An 18,430-nucleotide genomic window follows, 5' to 3' on the forward strand; every position below is an offset into this window, starting at 1 on the left:
TCATGTCTGCTTCAACATTTTTCAAAAATTACGCAACACAAAGTAGAATTTCTTAGTTATCTGTATTTATATAGACACTCTCAAAGTCTCTGTATCCCTGAAATATTGAAACTGACTCAAGCACAGACTGAAAGGTGAGGCGAGAGCAAAGACTATTCACATGTGTGAATTTTCCCTTTTCCTGACTCTATGGTATAGACAAAAAAAAATACTGCAGCCTGTTTTTCAGTTGATTTATGAGGCTCATTTAAAAAAATGTTAAACTTTATTCTTGAGGCTTTCAATTCAAGAAAAATTTAAACTGTTAGCATCCACAAATTAATATAATAAGTAAACATTTCATGTAAAAAGTGTAATTTACAAATAATGTGTTCTTTTTGTTCATCAGCCCCTTTGCTTTATGTTGGAAGGGCTATGAATATTCAGTAACCCAGTGCCAAATAAAAGCCAGAACAACACACAAACATGTTTTTGCTACTTTTACATTTTGATAAATTAATTATATTAACTATCATCAGTTCAGATTTAAATCAGTTTCCCATTTATCTATGTTTTCATTTCTTCCTAAGGTGGTCTGCAGTCAGCTCTGAGCTTTATCAGAGCAGTGATGAAGGCAGAGTAGGAGAGTTTCTGGCAGGATTTGATCTTGTAGTCCCGGCTGGCTCAAGCAGTGTCTAATTTAACCAACTGACATCCTTGGCAAGCTGCGTGTATCGGTAAAGGTGGTAATCTGACAGAAGCTCAATTTTGTGGTTGTGCCAGTGCAGACAGGTCTTTTGCTAATGACTTTCTGTTCAATACCAATATATAACATCATGGAAAAATCCATTCTAGTTAATCTATCCCAAACTGAGGCAGAATTTAGAGTTTAGAGTAAAGAGGGTTTCTATTTTTCACAGTTTTGGTTCCAGAGATTTAAACTTTTCTTCAAATATCATGTGTGCAGTGATGTGATTTTGTGTTGTTTATGTTCAGTAGTGAAAATTAGAGAAACTAAAAACACAGAATCGCACTTTAAAAATTAAAAATAGACAAAAGTCTACATTTGCTGAGCAATTTACAAATATAATCACATTAAAGGTTTCAATTGTATTATTTTATTATTATTATTAATAATATTAATAATTATTTTTTTTAATTTATACGGTACCTGCTGACTGCATTATTGCATATTTTTCTTCTATGTTAATCATTTGTAACTATTATTGTAGTTTAAATAGTGTTAATAATGTTTTTCATAATGTTAAATGTGGATTTTTGTGTAAATTTTACTCAGATGATCATGGCTTTTAAATCCAAATTTAGTTGACAAGTTAAAACTAAAATTGCATCTTTTTATGGATTTTACAAGGACTGAATTTAAACTCATTTTAAATATGAATTTATTATTAATCAGTGAGCATTTAAATTAGTTTGAAAAATGCATATGTCTGTTTTTTTTAGATAAAATATCACATGACATTTTATTTGGCTGTCATTTTTTTGTTATCAGACAACTACTCCAGGTATGCAGACTAAGACTACCTTAATTCATTTTAAGAATATTTTTTTGAAGAATAAAATCCCTCTTAAGAGAAAAAATGTGAGTTATGGTAAAGGGTTAATCCAGCCCATAAACTTTGTGTGTCCTTTAAATTTGAGGGGCTAAACACATTTAAAAAGGCGAACTTAGCATCACCAGATACATAAATAGAATCAAATACCCTATGAATCACATATCACCAATGATGCCCCTTTCATTTCTTATAATGCCCCTTATTTACATCTAACTCCCTCTGCACTGTAAAGCCTGTCTACATGAGGCAATGCAGGGCTTCTGTTATGAATTTAAATTCCCAAAATCCGACCACAGTTTAGTAGCTGTTTTCAAGGACTAAACTTTTCTGTTTTTTCTTTCTTTTTTACCACTGTCCTGCTTAAAGTGCCACATAGAGTTAAATCATCCATCCTCTTTCCTCACTGCCGTCCATGCTAACAATCCATTTTCTTCCCACAAAATGGGTAGTCACTCATTTAGTCAGTCAACAGTCTCTTTATATACAATCACTGCAGATTGCTACTTTCAGGTAAAAAAGCGGTTTGGCCATCTCTCAGCTGTGGAGGCCATCCGCGCATAATTTCCATCCACTTGTTCATGCAGTTGGCAACTATGTAATGTATGCCTCTGAAAGCAGGACTCTTCAGCATGCTCCACAGCTTCTTTTACAGATACACTGGAAAATGTGCAATTTGTCTAATGTTCTAAGAAATAAATAGGCACATTCTGGTTCATTTGTTAAAATAATATTAAATATATGACACATATTTGCTTTCTACAGAATCAGGAACCCGTGTTTTCCAAAGATGGCAACAGATTCTTCCTCACAGTGCCGGTCAAACAAGGAGGACGAGGAGAGTTTCATCATATTGCCATGTTCACTACGCAGGTGAATGCTGAATTCATAGTCACTTTAAAGCTATATATGTATTGTGTAACTACTGTGCGTATTCATTTTCCTCAGTAACTACAAGGTATCCTTTGACAGTAGAGCGTGACATACCAGTTTAAGTGCTGATGGTGATAATACTACTTGTTTAGAATTAGGAAAATGCAGGCTTATATAAATCTGACAAAGTGCAAGTCCTGTGGACTCAGACCACAATCTCCTGTCTTATAAACATGCGACATGGCCCTGCCACCCCTCCAACCTCTTCACATGGACTTTGTAGGATTCAAATTTGCCCATTATTGTGTGTCAAGGCAACTAAGACACTATGTACCTCAAAGTGAGATAAAACCAATATCTGACCAAAGTCTATAAAGGACTGAGATCAAGACTTTATGTTAATGCGATGGATGTTGCATCAAAGCCGCAGCTAAAGTCACCTTTATTTGTGATGCTGTCGAATTGTTAATTAAAATGTTGCAATAATCATCTATTTCATGATAGCCCTCATCCCTCCCCCCACCAACACAAGCACAAAATCCAATAGCCTGTTCTCATCAGCACAGATATTAAAGTTTTCCCATGCACATCCACAGATCTGCAAGTTGTATGCAAGATTTCAGTGATGTTAGCAGAAATAAGCAGGGTTATTTGAAATCTGTTTTTAACTCCCTCAGATTGTTTTCCAATTATGGGAACTCGTTCTCCAGTGTAAGAATTCATGCAGTATTAGTTTTTGCAGAAATAAATCTCTGGCTGAGCCTGTTCGGTCTGTAATGGATTTGTCAGGTCTGATAAATGTTCTAAAATGTAAACAGGCTGTTTGGGCAAAAAAAAAAAAAAGAATATAACGCAATATTTTTATATTAAAATAACGACTTTGTTTTGATATTTGTAAAAAATAATAATAATAATAATAATCTTCACGACTGGAATGATTATAATAAATCTGTTTTCTGATGTGCATGGTCAATTAAAGTCCACCGAACCAGAATGTTTTGTGGCTTTATGACATCGTGTCAGGTAAGAATCAACTTCTTTCAGGGAAATAAAGATGCAAGCAGACTGAGAGCTGTCATCTCTGCGGGGTATCCTGATCTCCCCCAAGGTTTTCCCTCCCCTGGACATCCCAGCAATGCCTCAGTTAGGAGGCATCCAGGAGGCATCCTTGTCATATGTCCGAGCCAATTAATTCCTTTCAATTTGGAGTGGCAGTTGCTCTACTCTGACCTCCCCCTGAATAACCAGGCTCCTACCTCATCTCTAAGTGAGACCCCAGACACCGTTTAGAGCAAGTTCAATTCTTATTACTTCACTCATGACGTGTGTAATAATGTAATAAAATGGAGATCCTTGCTTTCATGTGCAACTTTTTTTTTTTTTTAAACACTACAGACCGGTACAGCGATCAAATCGTCGCAGAGGCTGCACTGAGCCCTCTGTCAGTTTGACTTGTGATTCCCTGGAAACATAAGTCATTATTACACTTATGATTAGAAGATTTCACCAAAATTTTCTCATTCCTAGAAAGCTGAATATTCCCATTTTGTTAATGCGGGTGCTGTCTCACAGATAGACCTAAGACATGAGTGCTGTGACAACCAAGTTTAGGCAACAGCGAGGTGGGTCTTGACTGCTTGGCATCATTTTTCAGTATTGAGGGCTTTTGTTGTTAAGATGCATACTTTAACTGAAACCTCATTTTTGTGATAACTTCTGTGATTACTCTTCTGGGAAAAAAGGGGGCTGAGCCCAGACATCGTTTGGAGGAAGTTCAGTCTTATTCTTTCAGTCCCTACTTACAGGTCATGGACATATGTGAGTTTAGAAACATAAAGCAAGCAGTAAATCAACCACTTCAGCTTTCATCCTGAGCTTTCCCTTCACCACAGCAAACCAGTTCAAGGTTTCAACAGATACTGCACAAAAACTCACATGCCAGCAAAAACGCTACTCAATTTGCTTTATTGCAAAAAGGGCCAACATGTTTAGGGATCATCCTAAAACTAACAAAAAATACACCCCACCGTTCACGGGGAAGGGCTGCCCACTTCTCAGATGTGTGCCTTCCAGAAACTAGAGTCCAGGTGTGCAGACAGCTGGACTGATTAGAACAAAGGCAAATCTGTTTTATTAGATGATTGAAAAACAGTGCCAAAGGGCTTTTAGATTAGAACAGTAGCAAAAAGAAATTGGAGTTTTTAAAACCTTTTCAGCAGGAAGAAGAAACCCCAAGCCTCTACTGTCTGCAGCAATTCAACAACCAGCAAAGAGGCTTGACTCTGAGCTGAAACGAGCAGGACTCATAGCTGTCATTAAAGATGCAGAACCTTGCTTGTGTTACTGTTTTTTTTTTTTTTTTTTTTGTTTTTAGCACAGTTGTAAACTGTGAAGTTTCTTTTTTAGTCTGTCAATCTTTTAGCCATTTTTCCAAAGTTGATTGTGTGCCTTTCTTTGTCTGCCTGGCTTTTGTGATTGGGACGTATTTAACATCATCTTCTTTGACATTTTCATTTAAACTGTTATTTTTACTTTTTAGAGCTTTTCAGTCATTATTAGTGCCTGAAGGATGTAAAAACGGATTGATTTTTAAATGCCAGTTTTGTGCCTAACTTTGCTTAACCCTTTGGTTGCCAGATATTCTATAACCCTCTGAATAATGAAAGCTTTATTGGCTTGAGCCAAAAAAATCTGGCACCACCTTAACAAATGGTTTTCTTGAGGATAGTCCAGCAGTCTCGCATGTTAAAGTCTGACACTCCGTACAGCCAATCATCCACCTGGTCTTCTCCCTGAAGGTGCATTTAAGCTGCACGCAGAGCATATTTCACCCACAGTGTCTCTCCAATCTCTGTTGTTGTGCTACAAACAAACAATGTACTGTCTGGCATCTTTGCTACAGTCACGTGTGAGTGCAGTGCTCCTGTGTGTTTGTCTGTTTAAATTTATACATTTATTTAGTCATGAGGACAAAAATAAACCACAAACATCTAACCTGTACCAGATTTGTATGAATGTCTCCACAGCTCATGGCCAGGCTGAACAAACAAATGTGTACTGCTCATGGGTTTTAACTAAAAATTTATATAATTCTATGACTATATGTAAATCTTGGACATATTCATGTACAAGTGTATTAAAAACATCCAAGGAAATCCATTGAAAAAGGAACAGTGTACTATTTTATTGTCAGTAGAGAATCAGAGCTATGATGGAATCGACTGATTGATTCAGCTCATAAATATTTCCATTTTGTTGGGTTAATGACTGATATTTTTCTGGCATGGGCACTTTTGAATATGTAGTGTTTGACTGACACCTGAGCATGAGTTAAGTGATGGCGCTCAGTCAAATGACCCTCTACTACTGTTGTTCTGATTTTTTCAGTTCAGAGCTGATCAAAATGAAGTCCGACATCTAACGTCTGGAAACTGGGAGGTGACAAAGATCATTGCCTTTGATGAGGACACCGATAACCTGTGAGTGTGACCGCAAAACTCCCCCTAAAACCTACAAACTTTACTGACCTCAATAAAAAAATTAATTAAAAAAAACAGTCATCCTCTCACCCCAGAGTAGTTAAGAAATCGATAGTTTGGGTTTCTTATAGCACACAACTTGATTTTAAGATTTTACGGATCACTTTTAAAGCATGTATGGTTCTGGGCTCAGGCTACCCAGGAGAAATGTTGACCCCATATACACCAGTCTGCGGGCTTACATCCTATGGTGGAGCCATTCTGGCCGTTCCAATGTTGATGCTTAAATTAAACCTGGCAGTGCCTTGACCATCAGGACCTCTCAGCTCACCACAACCTGCATGAAGAGATAAGGCTCGCAAATGATAAGATGAAAAAAAACCAACTTAAAAGATGACTTTTCTTTTTCCACTCTGTTTCTCTTATTCTAATTGTAATTTTATTTCAGTTTTATTATTGTCCATCTGTTTGATTGTTCTGTTTTACTTCTCTAAGAAATTAGGAGCTTGTTAAGGTGAAATTTGTACCCTCCTATTCATAATTCCTCTAATCACAGAGTTTCAAGCAGTGATGTGTTTTGCCAAGTCTGTGACCACAAGCATGCGTTACTGAATCTTACTTAGCTAATCTAATGCTGTTGTGTTTTTAAAAGATCGAATAGAGCTGACCAGAGTGCTGATCTTAAATGATTTTAGCCACAAACAAATAGAAAAATTTAATTTAAAGAAAAAAAACAACAATAACAAGAGTTGGGTTGATAATGAACAAAGTAGTTAGTACTGAATTGTCTCCTTTTCTCCTTGGTTCACTGTGGATGCCACACATGGCACATGTGTGTTTTAGTAATTAAATGTATGAATTTCGCTTAAACAAAGAAAACAAGGAGATAATGAGCTTCTGTGTTTAATTTAGCATGTCTGTTTGCACTAATTATCTTTTATGTCCTCTAACAGTTATTTTCTCAGCACTGAGGGTTCACCACGGAGACGGCAGCTTTTCAGGTTTGCATCATTATTATTAATTAAATAATTTTTATAAAATGATTAAAAACTTTTCGAACTTATATCATGAGAACTCAAGGGACTTTTATTAGTAGTAAATTTACTCACATGATGATGATGATGAACATGGGATAAAAAAAAAAATTTAAAAAATGGTTGCAAAGAATTTTTCACTTTCACAATTGTCACATTATTCTTACATTGATATATGGTTGACTTTTTGGAACTAGTAGAGATTAATCTGAATATTTTGGCCACTTTATCACCAGTTCACACATAAAATTTGTATTATTAATCACCTCCCAGTTATTTTTCTGACTACTGGTTAAATATAAAAATGCCAAAAAACTGTGAAAAATGTGCTTTATGTAAAAGAGTAAACTATACCAGCCTGTAACGAGACAGGTAATACTTTCCAGTTGGATATGATTTATTACTGGTTTGTTCGCTTCGGGGGAGTTATCATGAAAAAAGATCAAGAAATATGTCCTTTACTTTCTTACTCAAAAAGTTTTATGTGCTTTGTCTCTTTTTCTGTTTTTTAAATGCTCTTCTCTTCTCAGTGTTAAAACTGTGGGCCTGTTCCCCCGACGGTGTTTAACATGTGAACTGAATAAAGCCCACTGTTTGTACTTCGACGCTGACATCAGCCCCACGAACCAGCACATTATCCTCGACTGTAAAGGTAGGCCAACCAGTATCTCACTTTAAGGGCCATCCAGTTTTCCTGCTATGAAATGCCCTTTCAAATTGCTGTCAGAGTGTCTTTGGCTTTCATAGGGTGACAGACTTCCAAGTGATTGGGGTCTTATTATGAAAAATTATATTATAAAATAGTTCAGGGATTTGACTCTGAGGTTCAAACGTGGGCGTGATTTAGAGAATCACAACAGTCTGGTGCAGACAACAGTCTGCTTCCACCCACGTTGTTAGATCAGGGAATGAATTTAACCTCTTAACAACATGCAGGCTACCAGTAATACACACAGGGGTTAAGGTTAGGTTAACACCCCCATCTCTTTATGAAATATTTGCTTGTTTGGCATTCCCAAATGGGAAAAACTATTAAAGAAGAATTGCAAGTTCAAAATGCAAATATGAGACTTATTATAAAAAAGTCTTGATTCAGAAAGTACAGCCAAACTAACTAAATGAGTTCACAACAGACCTGAGCTGTGTACTGCAAAGCAATTAAACATATCTGGGCTTTCTTTACTTTAGCTGGTTCAACAAAACCTACAACCCAACTCAGAGATAACGGGTATTCATGACAGTGGTTATCAGCCACACTGCTTCAGGCTATGTGCATGCACACATAAAAGGAGGCATTTGAAGTGTCATTTCGCTTTCCATCTGCACATAGTGGATGCATTGAGTGCAGCACTCCAAATCCAATTATCAGACATACAGGTGATAAGGATCTATAAAGGATATGAAAAATAAAGCAGCCAAATGCAACGATGCTGCTGCAAATAAAATGAGAATAACTCTTAAGTAAACATGTTTATTTTATTGCTCTGACAGCTGCACATTAGAGCTCTGAAACTCTAAACATTAAATGCTCCTCAGCACACACAGCACTGACTGTCCTATAGTTTGCAGCCAGATAAACAAAAGTTTTTGCTGGTAATTAGACTATCAACAGACTGACTGAGTTTTCTTATCTGTGTTTTATTAGCGTGGTGTAAAACAGACTTGAAAGCAAATGAGGACCAAGCTTAAAAACATAATTGATACATTTTCATCAACTGAAGATAGACGTGCAGATTCCTGTGATAATGCGACACACAGTGTTGGCATACCTTTAGAGGTTACATCTGTTTATCAAATGCATTTCTTCTGCTGAACATCTTTATAACACTTAGAGCGTATGGTAATGAAAAGAACAGATACAGACAGGCAATTTTTAACTGAAACTCTGAACCCAACCAGCTTCAGATCAGGATGTATGTTCAGCAAAAGTTACCATGGTGACCCACCCAGGTAAAAAGGCATCTGTCTTCACGACACTCAAAACTCTGACTTTAAGCTCGACGCACTTCACTAACCCATTAATCTCGTTTTGTAGCACACCTCTCCGGTGGATGTCAAGAGAATATTTGAATGCAATCCTGCTCTTTTAAAATTACTTTTTCTGCCTGCTGAATTCCAAATGAAACTTTCTGACTTTTTTTGCTGTTGTTACACACTTGCAGCTTCATAACTTACCCAAAACTAACACAGCAGTATTGACGTTTTCTTTCATTCCAGTCCTCAGGCTGATGAGCTTCATAGCCTGCTGTCTATGCCAACCAAAGAGCTAGAATTGAACAACTATACTGTAACGACCCTTATTATGGTATAGCACCACTAGGGGGTGTCATTCTATTATTGTAGTAGTTGCAGAGTATCCTAGTGTGAATGCAGCGGCAGCCATTACAGCCAAGCATGCTGTTGCCCGTGCATCTGTTTAGAGAGACCTTACCATTGTAACGGGCTGGCACCAGCGACTGCCTAACCCCCGGCACATGTATGTACGAATAGGATGGAGCTATGGAGACCTGGCTTGTATGGTTTTCTTCTGTTAACGGCACATAAAGGTCTTTTGTTCTATTTAACTGACTGGCCTCCAAGTTTTCCGGCTAGCCTCCACACCACATGTCCACTAGACCTGCTAGCCGATCCTTCTTCGCCAGACCACGTTACGATACATCAGCACATGCAGATACTTACATGATGTTGGGATGATTCCACATCATGGCATCTGGCCTGTATCACCTAAATGGACAGTTACATTAATAAAAATTAAATCTTTACAATTTTAACCATCTAAAGCAATTTGTGTGGCACTTCATTCTATTACAACATAGCTGCAGATGGCTGCTGGTTTAAAAAAAATCAAATTAGGATTATGTTGTGTTTTACGTTCCTTATTTATTCAGCATCCATTTATTTGTCTGGCACATGCCTGGGTTTGCTAGTCATGATCTGTCACCCTCCTGATTCAGTTTAAAATTAATCTCTCATCAGTTTGAAATGAGAGTCATAAAATGAATAATTAGCGACTACATTGTGTGTAATCGCTTTTAGGGAGTATTATTGGGCAACAAGTAGATTATTTAATGAGGGGTAACTCATATTGTTTGTGGTTTCAATTTATTTTGAACAGCTGAAAGCTCTTCATGCGCAGGAGGCATTTGGGCTTTGGCGTGATGATATATTGGACAATAACTGCGTTCCCTTTCCCAAAAGCAATAAAAATAATGGAGAAAGCTTGTTGTCTTCCAAAGGCCAAGTTCACGTAATCCTGACAAGCTTCTTCTCACACCTGTTTTCATCAGCACAAGCCTCTTAAACCCACTCATAAAGTGATCTGATTGGTTTACTGTTTTCTAGCAGGTACATGCACAAAATGAAGCCATTTCTCTGTGTAACATTGGGTCAAAGCTAATACAGCCCACCAACAGATAAGTGCAAGGAAATAAAGGAAAAGTTGGTTTGTGTTTTAACTCAAAGAAAGGAGAGCTTTAAGTACAGCACACCTGCCATCCTATTAACCTCTGACAAAGTATATTAGAGAAGGGCATTAACAAGTACTGGCTTAATTTGATATTAGGGAGGCATCTCGAGTGACCTTTAACCCCTAATTGATTTAAGAAAATATAGGGAAGGTGACATAACAGCTGCCTACAGTGGCCTTTTAGAGCAGCTTTAAAGGAGCCCCTTTACATATATTAAATACCATTTAATCGTAATTGGGCAAACTGTCAGGTGGAAATGTTATGTGACGGCTGTGTGCAGGCAGGAGAAGGACCCAAAGTGCAGACTCCGGAGACAGAAAGTAACTCAAAACAGCTTTAATGCTGAACTCAAAAGGGTAACAAAAACTAAGAATACAAAATACACCTATGCAGACAAAACACACAGCAAGATAAAGGTAGATCGCGACAATGACAAACTGAAACACAGGGCTTAAATACATAGAGGGAGCAATCAGGGAATGGACAACAGGAGGGAAACACAGCTGGGGCAAATCAGAACTGACGAGACAAGGAAGCGTAAACGGAACACACTGAGATAAGACAGAGACCTTCAAAGTAAAACAGGAAACGCATAACACACACTGAACAAAAGACAGACTCACATGCAGGCACTACAACAGAGGGAACAGAGACGTGGGACCAGGGCAGACACAGCCACTGACTGGAAACAGGGATATAGCGGACAGGGGAGACAGCAACTAAGGATTACACAGAAACAAACCATAAGACATGACTCTAACAAAAACCCAAAGACTAGAAATTATAAATAATATAATAAACTCAAAAACCCTGGGTCAACGACCCAGGCATCCTAACAGGAAATGTCTCCAGTCATGATAATAAAGATGCTGGAAATTGCTTAAATTACTTAGATGCTCTTTTTGTCTCCTTTCAGGTCCAGGAGCACCTACTGTGATCCTACACAGTCTGAATAATTCAAGTAAGTTTATTTGTATCTCACATTTTAGAAAAAGTAACTCAGAGTTTGTGAATGAGGCGACATTCAAACACAATAGGCCTCTTGCAAGAACTGTAAATGTTATTTTCCCTTGACAAGCAACATGGGTGGGTGGAGGAGGGTGTATTCATGGAACTGACTGCTTTAATTTGAATCTATTTTGAGTTTAAGTGTAAGTGTTGTAGAAACATTTCCAAACAAAAATAGACGACAAAGTCAAATCTCATAAGACTTACCCGATGTTCCTGTTCACCACAGTTATTTTCAGCCAAAATCTCTGTTACTGTCTTCCCCTTTGGGTGACTGCCAAAGAGTCACTGGTCGCTGTGTTTCGGAGAATTTGTAACAAATATAGATTTCACTGATAAAAAGGAAATTTCTCACAGAGCAAAGAAACTCTTCTGTTTTTCTTTCCCAATTTTTATGAATGGAACTGACAGTCACAACAAGTAGCCTCTATGCTAATGACAACATTTCTGGAACTTCATGACCAAGATGAATTTTCCAGGCTGAAGCAAGCAAGTTAGAGAAGTTCAGAGAGCTTAGAAGCTCGGCTTAGTAGACTTAATAAGGCAAATTTATAAGTATTCAAGTAATTTATGAATATGCACTTTTTAGGTATACATATTCAGCCACTTATCAATGCAAATGTTGACATCTGCCAATCACATGAAAGCAACTGTTAGAGTCAAATTGTTAAATGTTGTCATTGTGTTACTTAAATTTGTAAGTCTTGGTGCAAACTATGTGATCAAAGACATTCCTTTGTTTCTGACTCCCTCCCCAGCCTGTTGAATGGTGGGGGAGGCTGTAGTGTTTTATTATAGGCACATCCTAGGTGAAGGTTCTGTTTTCTTGTTAAGTAAACTTCCTGCCTTTATGACCCTTTGGTGAGCAGGAGGTCACACAAATGCACCCACAAACACAAACACTCACGGGCACCTACACACACACACACACACACACACACACACACACACACACACATTCTCGCACATGCATACACACATATACAAGGGCACGACACACCACAGGGGGTGTTACAATGGGTGGTGCCTATGTAAACTGTAACTGTAGTCAATAAAAGGCTGCAAGGAAGGCTGTTTATTTAAAGTTAGCTAGGAAACAGGTGAGGAGCGTTCAGCTCCAAGAGCCTGGTTCCGACCAGCGTCCCTTGCTAGCAAGTAAAATTGTTCGATTACTGTTCATCTTGCTTCGTTAATGGGAATAAGTCTCTAAACCAGCGGGGCCTGTGGAAGCGCAGACCCAACAGCAACTCTGGCATGTAGACATGGATGTCCTGCTGATTCTTAGCATCAGAATGGAGAAGAAAAATGACATCAGTAATTTTGAAAGTGACAATATTGGTGCCAGACGGGTTGGTCTGAGTATTTCAGAAACTGCTGATTGTATAGAAAATTATCAGAAAAAGAGAAAATATCCAGTGAGCATCAGTTCTCTGGATCATAAAGCCTTGTTGATGTCAGAGGTGAAAAAAAAAGCCCCAGGAAGGCAACAGTAACTCAAATAACTACTTTTTACAACTGAAGTATGCAGAAAAGCATTTTGAACCTTGAAGTAGATGGACTACAATAGCAGAAGACCACACCACATGCCACTCCCATCAGCAAAGAACAAGAAACTGAGGCTACATTTCACATGGGTTCAGTGCACCCATATTGTGATGACTGCTTCCAGCAGGATAACACAACACGTCTCAAAGCTCAGATGATCTGAAACTGGTTTCTTGAACATGACAATGCATTCCTTGTACTCAAGTGGCCTCAATAGTCACCCGATCTCAAACCAATACAGCATGCGTGGAATGTGGGATGTGTTGGATTGGAAGATTCCCATCATGGATGTGCAGCTGACAAATATGCAGCAACTGTGTGATGCCATCATGTCAATATGGACCAGAATTGTTGAGGAATGTCTCCAGCACCTTGTTGAATCTGTGCCACAAAAAATTAAGGCAGGCAAACTACTTCTAACCAGGTGTACCGTGAGATTCAAATATTACTAACCCTTATCTGTTTAAAGTAGGGAAAATCCTAAAATAGAATGAGTCCCATTTAGTAAAAGGTATGATTTCTGGAGAGGGGTCAGCAACCCACATGTCCTGATTTACATCGGTACAGTTCAAGACATTTACTCATTAAAGCCACACCTAAATGCAGAAATAGAGGGAACTAAACATCTTTTCAAGCATTTAAAACTGTAAAAAAAAAAACTGTAACAGAGTCTCTCTTTTACCTAAAACAATCCCATCTTTTCTGGAAATAAAAGCAAATAGTAAAGAGTTTCTGTAAATATCCTCACATGCAGCGTCAGATTCCTATCCTTGCCTGACAGTCGATTTTGTAAGTGGCTGGGTGGGCATTAGGCCAAGGAAATGTAGTTGGTATAAGACCTAAATACAAGCTGACAAGTATTTCCTCTTGAATCTGGTCGTACGTCAGAGCCAGCAGAGCTCACACGACAGTCACACTCGGGAAAATAGTGGTTGGAGACTACGATGCAAACAAAGTGATTGCGAACATGTGCAATCAACTTGCAGTTTCCTTGTCTGGGAAGTTGTAGCTTTGTGGAAGGTACATTTTGATACACATGAGTTATATAACTGCACCTATTGAAGGAGGTACAAAAAATGAAGAAGCATGAATGTTGCTCTCAATATGTGTACACTGCTGAGAAAAGACTGGGAGAGATGCTTTCACTGTGTACTGATCTATGTATACAAATGTGACTAAAAGCCTGAAACACTGGAAACCACTCTGCTCATTGTCAAAGAGTAGGGGTTGAGGGTGCCGCGTGCCCAAAGTCTGGTTGATAAGTTGGTCGTCACAACTACTTGCAATCAGTCTCCGACAGCAAAAAACAATTTACTGCACTCAGTCACCCACCACCAATTTTTCCAGGTTGTAGGCTCTTCCATTGACCACACAGTCAACAAATCCAGATTTCTTTCTTCTATTTTTGGCATGAAAATGGACACACACACTCTTTTTCTCGTTATCCACATGTATGTGTTGTCTCCCAAGGAAAAAAAAAAAAACAACAACAACAACAAAAAAAAGAAAAGAAAAAGTTAACAGCTGTGCTGCAGAAAAAGCAATTTGCACAGGGTTATTAGGACAGTGCCTCCATCCACAGCTGGGAACTCAAGGCCTCTGGCGGTTTCATAATGAGACGTCTATTGATTTTGGGTTTTCTATTAGAAATGCTGGATGAATTCCATTTCATTTAGCTGCTGTTCAGATGGCTTGAATGGAAAAATGGCCAAATCAGAGAGTCACTGTTCATTACATGTGGAGAAAATAGTGGGACTCCTGTTTTTGAGGCCAGAAGCTGCTGTGTGTAGAATGCCTTTCAGAAATTGAACTTTTTGAATATATTTTTCTGTGCTCATCCAAGTTTAATATTGGCTACATTATTGTAGTTATTCAGCTCTCTCTATGAATTTGCCACAAAATAAGACTATTTCAGAAACAATCCCCTAGAATCAGATCTTATTTGTCTGACATACACTTTCCATCTCATCTCATTACATCACAGCCTCAAAAGACAATTCCGTACAGGTCATTTGCATTCAGATTATTGACAACAATTTTTGCACTCTTTCATCTTTTAAACACATTGCCCTCATCTTTACAGATTACTACATCCTTGAGAACAACTCTTTGCTGAAGGCAGCCTTGAAGTACAAAAGGATCCAGCTGACAGACTTCAGAACTGTTCCAATGGAACATTTTGGTGAGGAAGTGAGGGGGTAGGGCTAAATAAGTATATACTTCTGCCTACTCCTTTTCAAACAACTGCATGGAAAGATTTTATGAAATGTTGGTGAATGTATATGTTTGAAATAAAAATGAACTGAACTGAAGTGTAGGTTTCTGTGGTGTTAGTGTAACTCACTGGTGAACTGCAATACATCGACTTTTCTCTCATTTCTTGTTACAGATTTACCTTTGAAGATCTCGTACCCACCAGACTTCTCTGATTCCCGCCACTATGGACTTCTGTTGGTCGTGTATGTATCACATGTGCTTTCTACTATATCTCACAGTCCTTGGTCAAGTAAGAGAGAACAGAAAATGTATGAATATTTAATGCATTCGTTTCCAGTTGTAATCACACTCCTGACCGTAATTTGCATGTAAAGTAACCGGGGTCATGTTAAGTCAATCACAGCGTACCTTTGTGGCAACCTGTGATTCAGTCTTTTTCATATCCATTTGAATAATGAACCAATAAAAGCAAAAATAATCACTGACAGGATGAAGTGTTCTATGCCAGACTGATTGTAAAGAGAACCTATTTTCCTTATTTTCTGTCATATAAAATGTATGTAATAAAACTGAAAGGTTGCACTAAGGTCCAGATGAAGGAAAATAAACATTATTGTTAACTGTTAAACAGCTAAAAATAAGTCAATGTACCATACCTTTGCACTGGGTCGCATGTTGCATTATGAAAAAAGCTATTTCAGTCTTTAGAAAGAATCAGCTTAGAAGTCTTAGAAGTACTTGTCTTAACTCAAAGTAGATTAGACCAACTTCTGAGGTAACTTTTGAAAGTAAAACAAATGAGCAAAAATGCTAAACTTGAACAAATTCCTTAATAGTATTTTGATAAATACCGTAAGCCTGTTATTAGGTACTTTCAGTCCAAAGAGTTCTAATGACTCCCTGAAGGTTGCTGCCCACCGAGGAGCAGTGGAACAAGATGAAGGATGTTTGTGGTGCAAGCTGTGCGTTTGTTGTTTGTCACAGGCTTCAGGATGACAACCTAATTGGAAAAGCAGGGTTTCTTCCAGAAAACTGACCAGCCCTAGGATGGTTAGGGTGATTGCAATTAATCTGCACTTGATTAATGTGGCGCTATCTTACCACCAACCACTATAACACTATGATGTCATTGCACACACACACAGTGTTTTTTTTACTTGTTTTCTCATTTCCTCCCTACATTGCTTAGCTACATGTTGACAGCCAAGGTAACAAGCAGAGAGTGAAAATTTTGAAATTTGTCTTTCATAATTTTTTCTTTCATTTTTAGACCTCTTTTACTGTGGAAGTTGTATCAGCTCAAAAAGGAATTTCTTCCAGTTACAGAGGTTATATGACCAATGCGGCTTCATGCTGCCTGAAAGTGCCTGATTATGTTTGTTCTCTGTTCAGTGACGGCGCCCCTGGAGGTCAGGCTGTGAGTGACCGTTTCTCCCTCAGCTGGGACTCGGTCCTCGTCAGCTCTGACAACATCATCGTGGCCCGTCTGGACGGCCGGGGCGGCGGCTTCCAGGGTCAAAGGATACTGCACGAAGTTCACCAGAGACTGGGAACTGTTGATGTTCAGGACCAGATTGCAGCAGTGGAGTATGTTATCACATCCATTTTATTTTACTTTTTACTTTTTATTCTTGTACTTTGAGATAAAAAATTCAAAATATGTGCAAATCCCCTGAACAAGAGCTTTGTAACTCAGTTTGGAATTTAAAGCAGAATGCCACCCTCTTTTTATTTGATCTGAATATTTCTGCACTACTGTGTCTAATTAAAGTCTTGAAAATGGTTATCAAGTCAAGAATAAAGGAAGAAATCCTTTAAAGAATAAAAGTTCCAGATAAATTCCTTTTGACATAATATAGACTAGACTTAAATTGGAAACCATAGTGTAAACAGTTTCAGATGAAATCATAAGAGGTTCTGGATGTTTCATTATTTGGTTTAGGAGCTGCCAGTTCAGACAGCACATGGATTTAACAGCAGACAATACATACCTTTGTTAAATACTGTAAGATACTGATTTCCTTTGCTGTTATTTCCAAAAAATACCTAAATAACAACAAATTCAGAATGTTTATCTTAATGGATGATCAAAAAATCTATGCAAAAACTGTCACAACTCCCCTGACTAAAAAAAAATATATAGATATATATTCAGTTTGTAACCCTTCAGACATATTTAATGATGGATAAAGAATACTTTACTATGCATATTTATAACGCCAAAGTAATTATAAGTAACTTAAAAAGCAAGTGTCAAAATCATATGTTGATCGTTACTCTAATATTTGTATAATACAATTATTACAATTAATTTAAGCCAGTGGTTCTCAAAGTTTTTCATGGTCCATTTCATTAGTTAAAAAACCCCAAAGGTTGTTTTCATTCATGAACAGTGAAACAGTTTCAAATACAATTTTGATAAAATGGTGAGCATAACAGGATCAACTAACTTTTTTTGATTTTTCCCAATAAAAATCATATTTACTCAGTAAACTCCATGTTTTTTCCACTGCTTGTTTGTGCTACACCGGAAATTGCTCCCACCAAGTGGAGCAAGATTGTCACTCTTCCAGGAGAGAACCCCACGATACGTCCAAAACAAAAGCTTATTCCCCTCTATGAACAGACACTTTGGAACCTTTTGTCCAAGTGATGACTATCAAACTTTCTCAGTGTCATCTTACAGGAATTGATCAATGTTAAAATGAATAAATAAAACAGGTTATAGTTTTTTTTTTATTATTTAATCGTCAAATTCACATGTTGTACACAAACAAAGCACTTTGCGGGTGGGCAAGGCAGTAGTAAGGCAGTAGTTGTTGTTGCTACTGTTTGTACAGTAAGTTGCAATAAGTGATCAGTGGACTATAAATTCTCTGCTCGTTCATGCTAATTAAAAAAATAAAATCCTGTCAGCCTCTTTGTCCCACAGAACTCTTTGAAGTTTATAGACACTCTGCTTAATTTGCATTTTATAGTCAAAACAGGGAGAGTCAGGCACAGCAAGAATATGGTGCACACTGAGGATGGACTCTAGTCTCTTAGGAGTCGGGGCAGGGTCACCATTAGCATTTTTGCATTTAGCCAGACTCAACATGTAACGTTATGATGCTTTTTGATTTGGGTCTTGCGATGTGATCTTTCCTGTGAGTTTGTTGATCGAGATTTATAAAGAAGGTCAAAAGGAGCTGCAATGTCTTTGGGTCTAGAGAAAGCATATGAGAGGGTTGCAAGAGAGGAAGTGTTGTATGAGG

At 37.9% G+C, this 18,430-nt stretch overlaps 1 protein-coding gene across 3 annotated transcripts in view; it reads left to right on the plus strand.

Annotated features, from left to right (window-relative positions):
* The window catches only part of dpp10 (dipeptidyl-peptidase 10 (non-functional)), a 260,752-nt gene that overhangs the window by 231,046 nt on the left and 11,276 nt on the right, over nucleotides 1-18,430 (plus strand). For all 3 annotated transcript variants that reach the window (XM_086266229.1, XM_086266230.1, XM_086266231.1), the window contains 8 exons: nucleotides 2,319-2,426; nucleotides 5,814-5,905; nucleotides 6,859-6,906; nucleotides 7,470-7,591; nucleotides 11,323-11,367; nucleotides 15,043-15,141; nucleotides 15,349-15,418; nucleotides 16,569-16,763. In XM_086266229.1, the coding sequence (XP_086122355.1) occupies nucleotides 2,319-2,426; nucleotides 5,814-5,905; nucleotides 6,859-6,906; nucleotides 7,470-7,591; nucleotides 11,323-11,367; nucleotides 15,043-15,141; nucleotides 15,349-15,418; nucleotides 16,569-16,763 (779 nt within the window). The remainder of the gene's footprint in view (nucleotides 1-2,318; nucleotides 2,427-5,813; nucleotides 5,906-6,858; nucleotides 6,907-7,469; nucleotides 7,592-11,322; nucleotides 11,368-15,042; nucleotides 15,142-15,348; nucleotides 15,419-16,568; nucleotides 16,764-18,430) is intronic.

This window comes from Aulonocara sp. 'chitande type north' Nkhata Bay, linkage group LG16, assembly GCF_057382095.1.
Source record: "Aulonocara sp. 'chitande type north' Nkhata Bay isolate Kocher_YH1m ecotype deep benthic linkage group LG16, A_spYH_male_GT1.1, whole genome shotgun sequence".
NCBI lineage: Eukaryota > Metazoa > Chordata > Actinopteri > Cichliformes > Cichlidae > Aulonocara > Aulonocara sp. 'chitande type north' Nkhata Bay.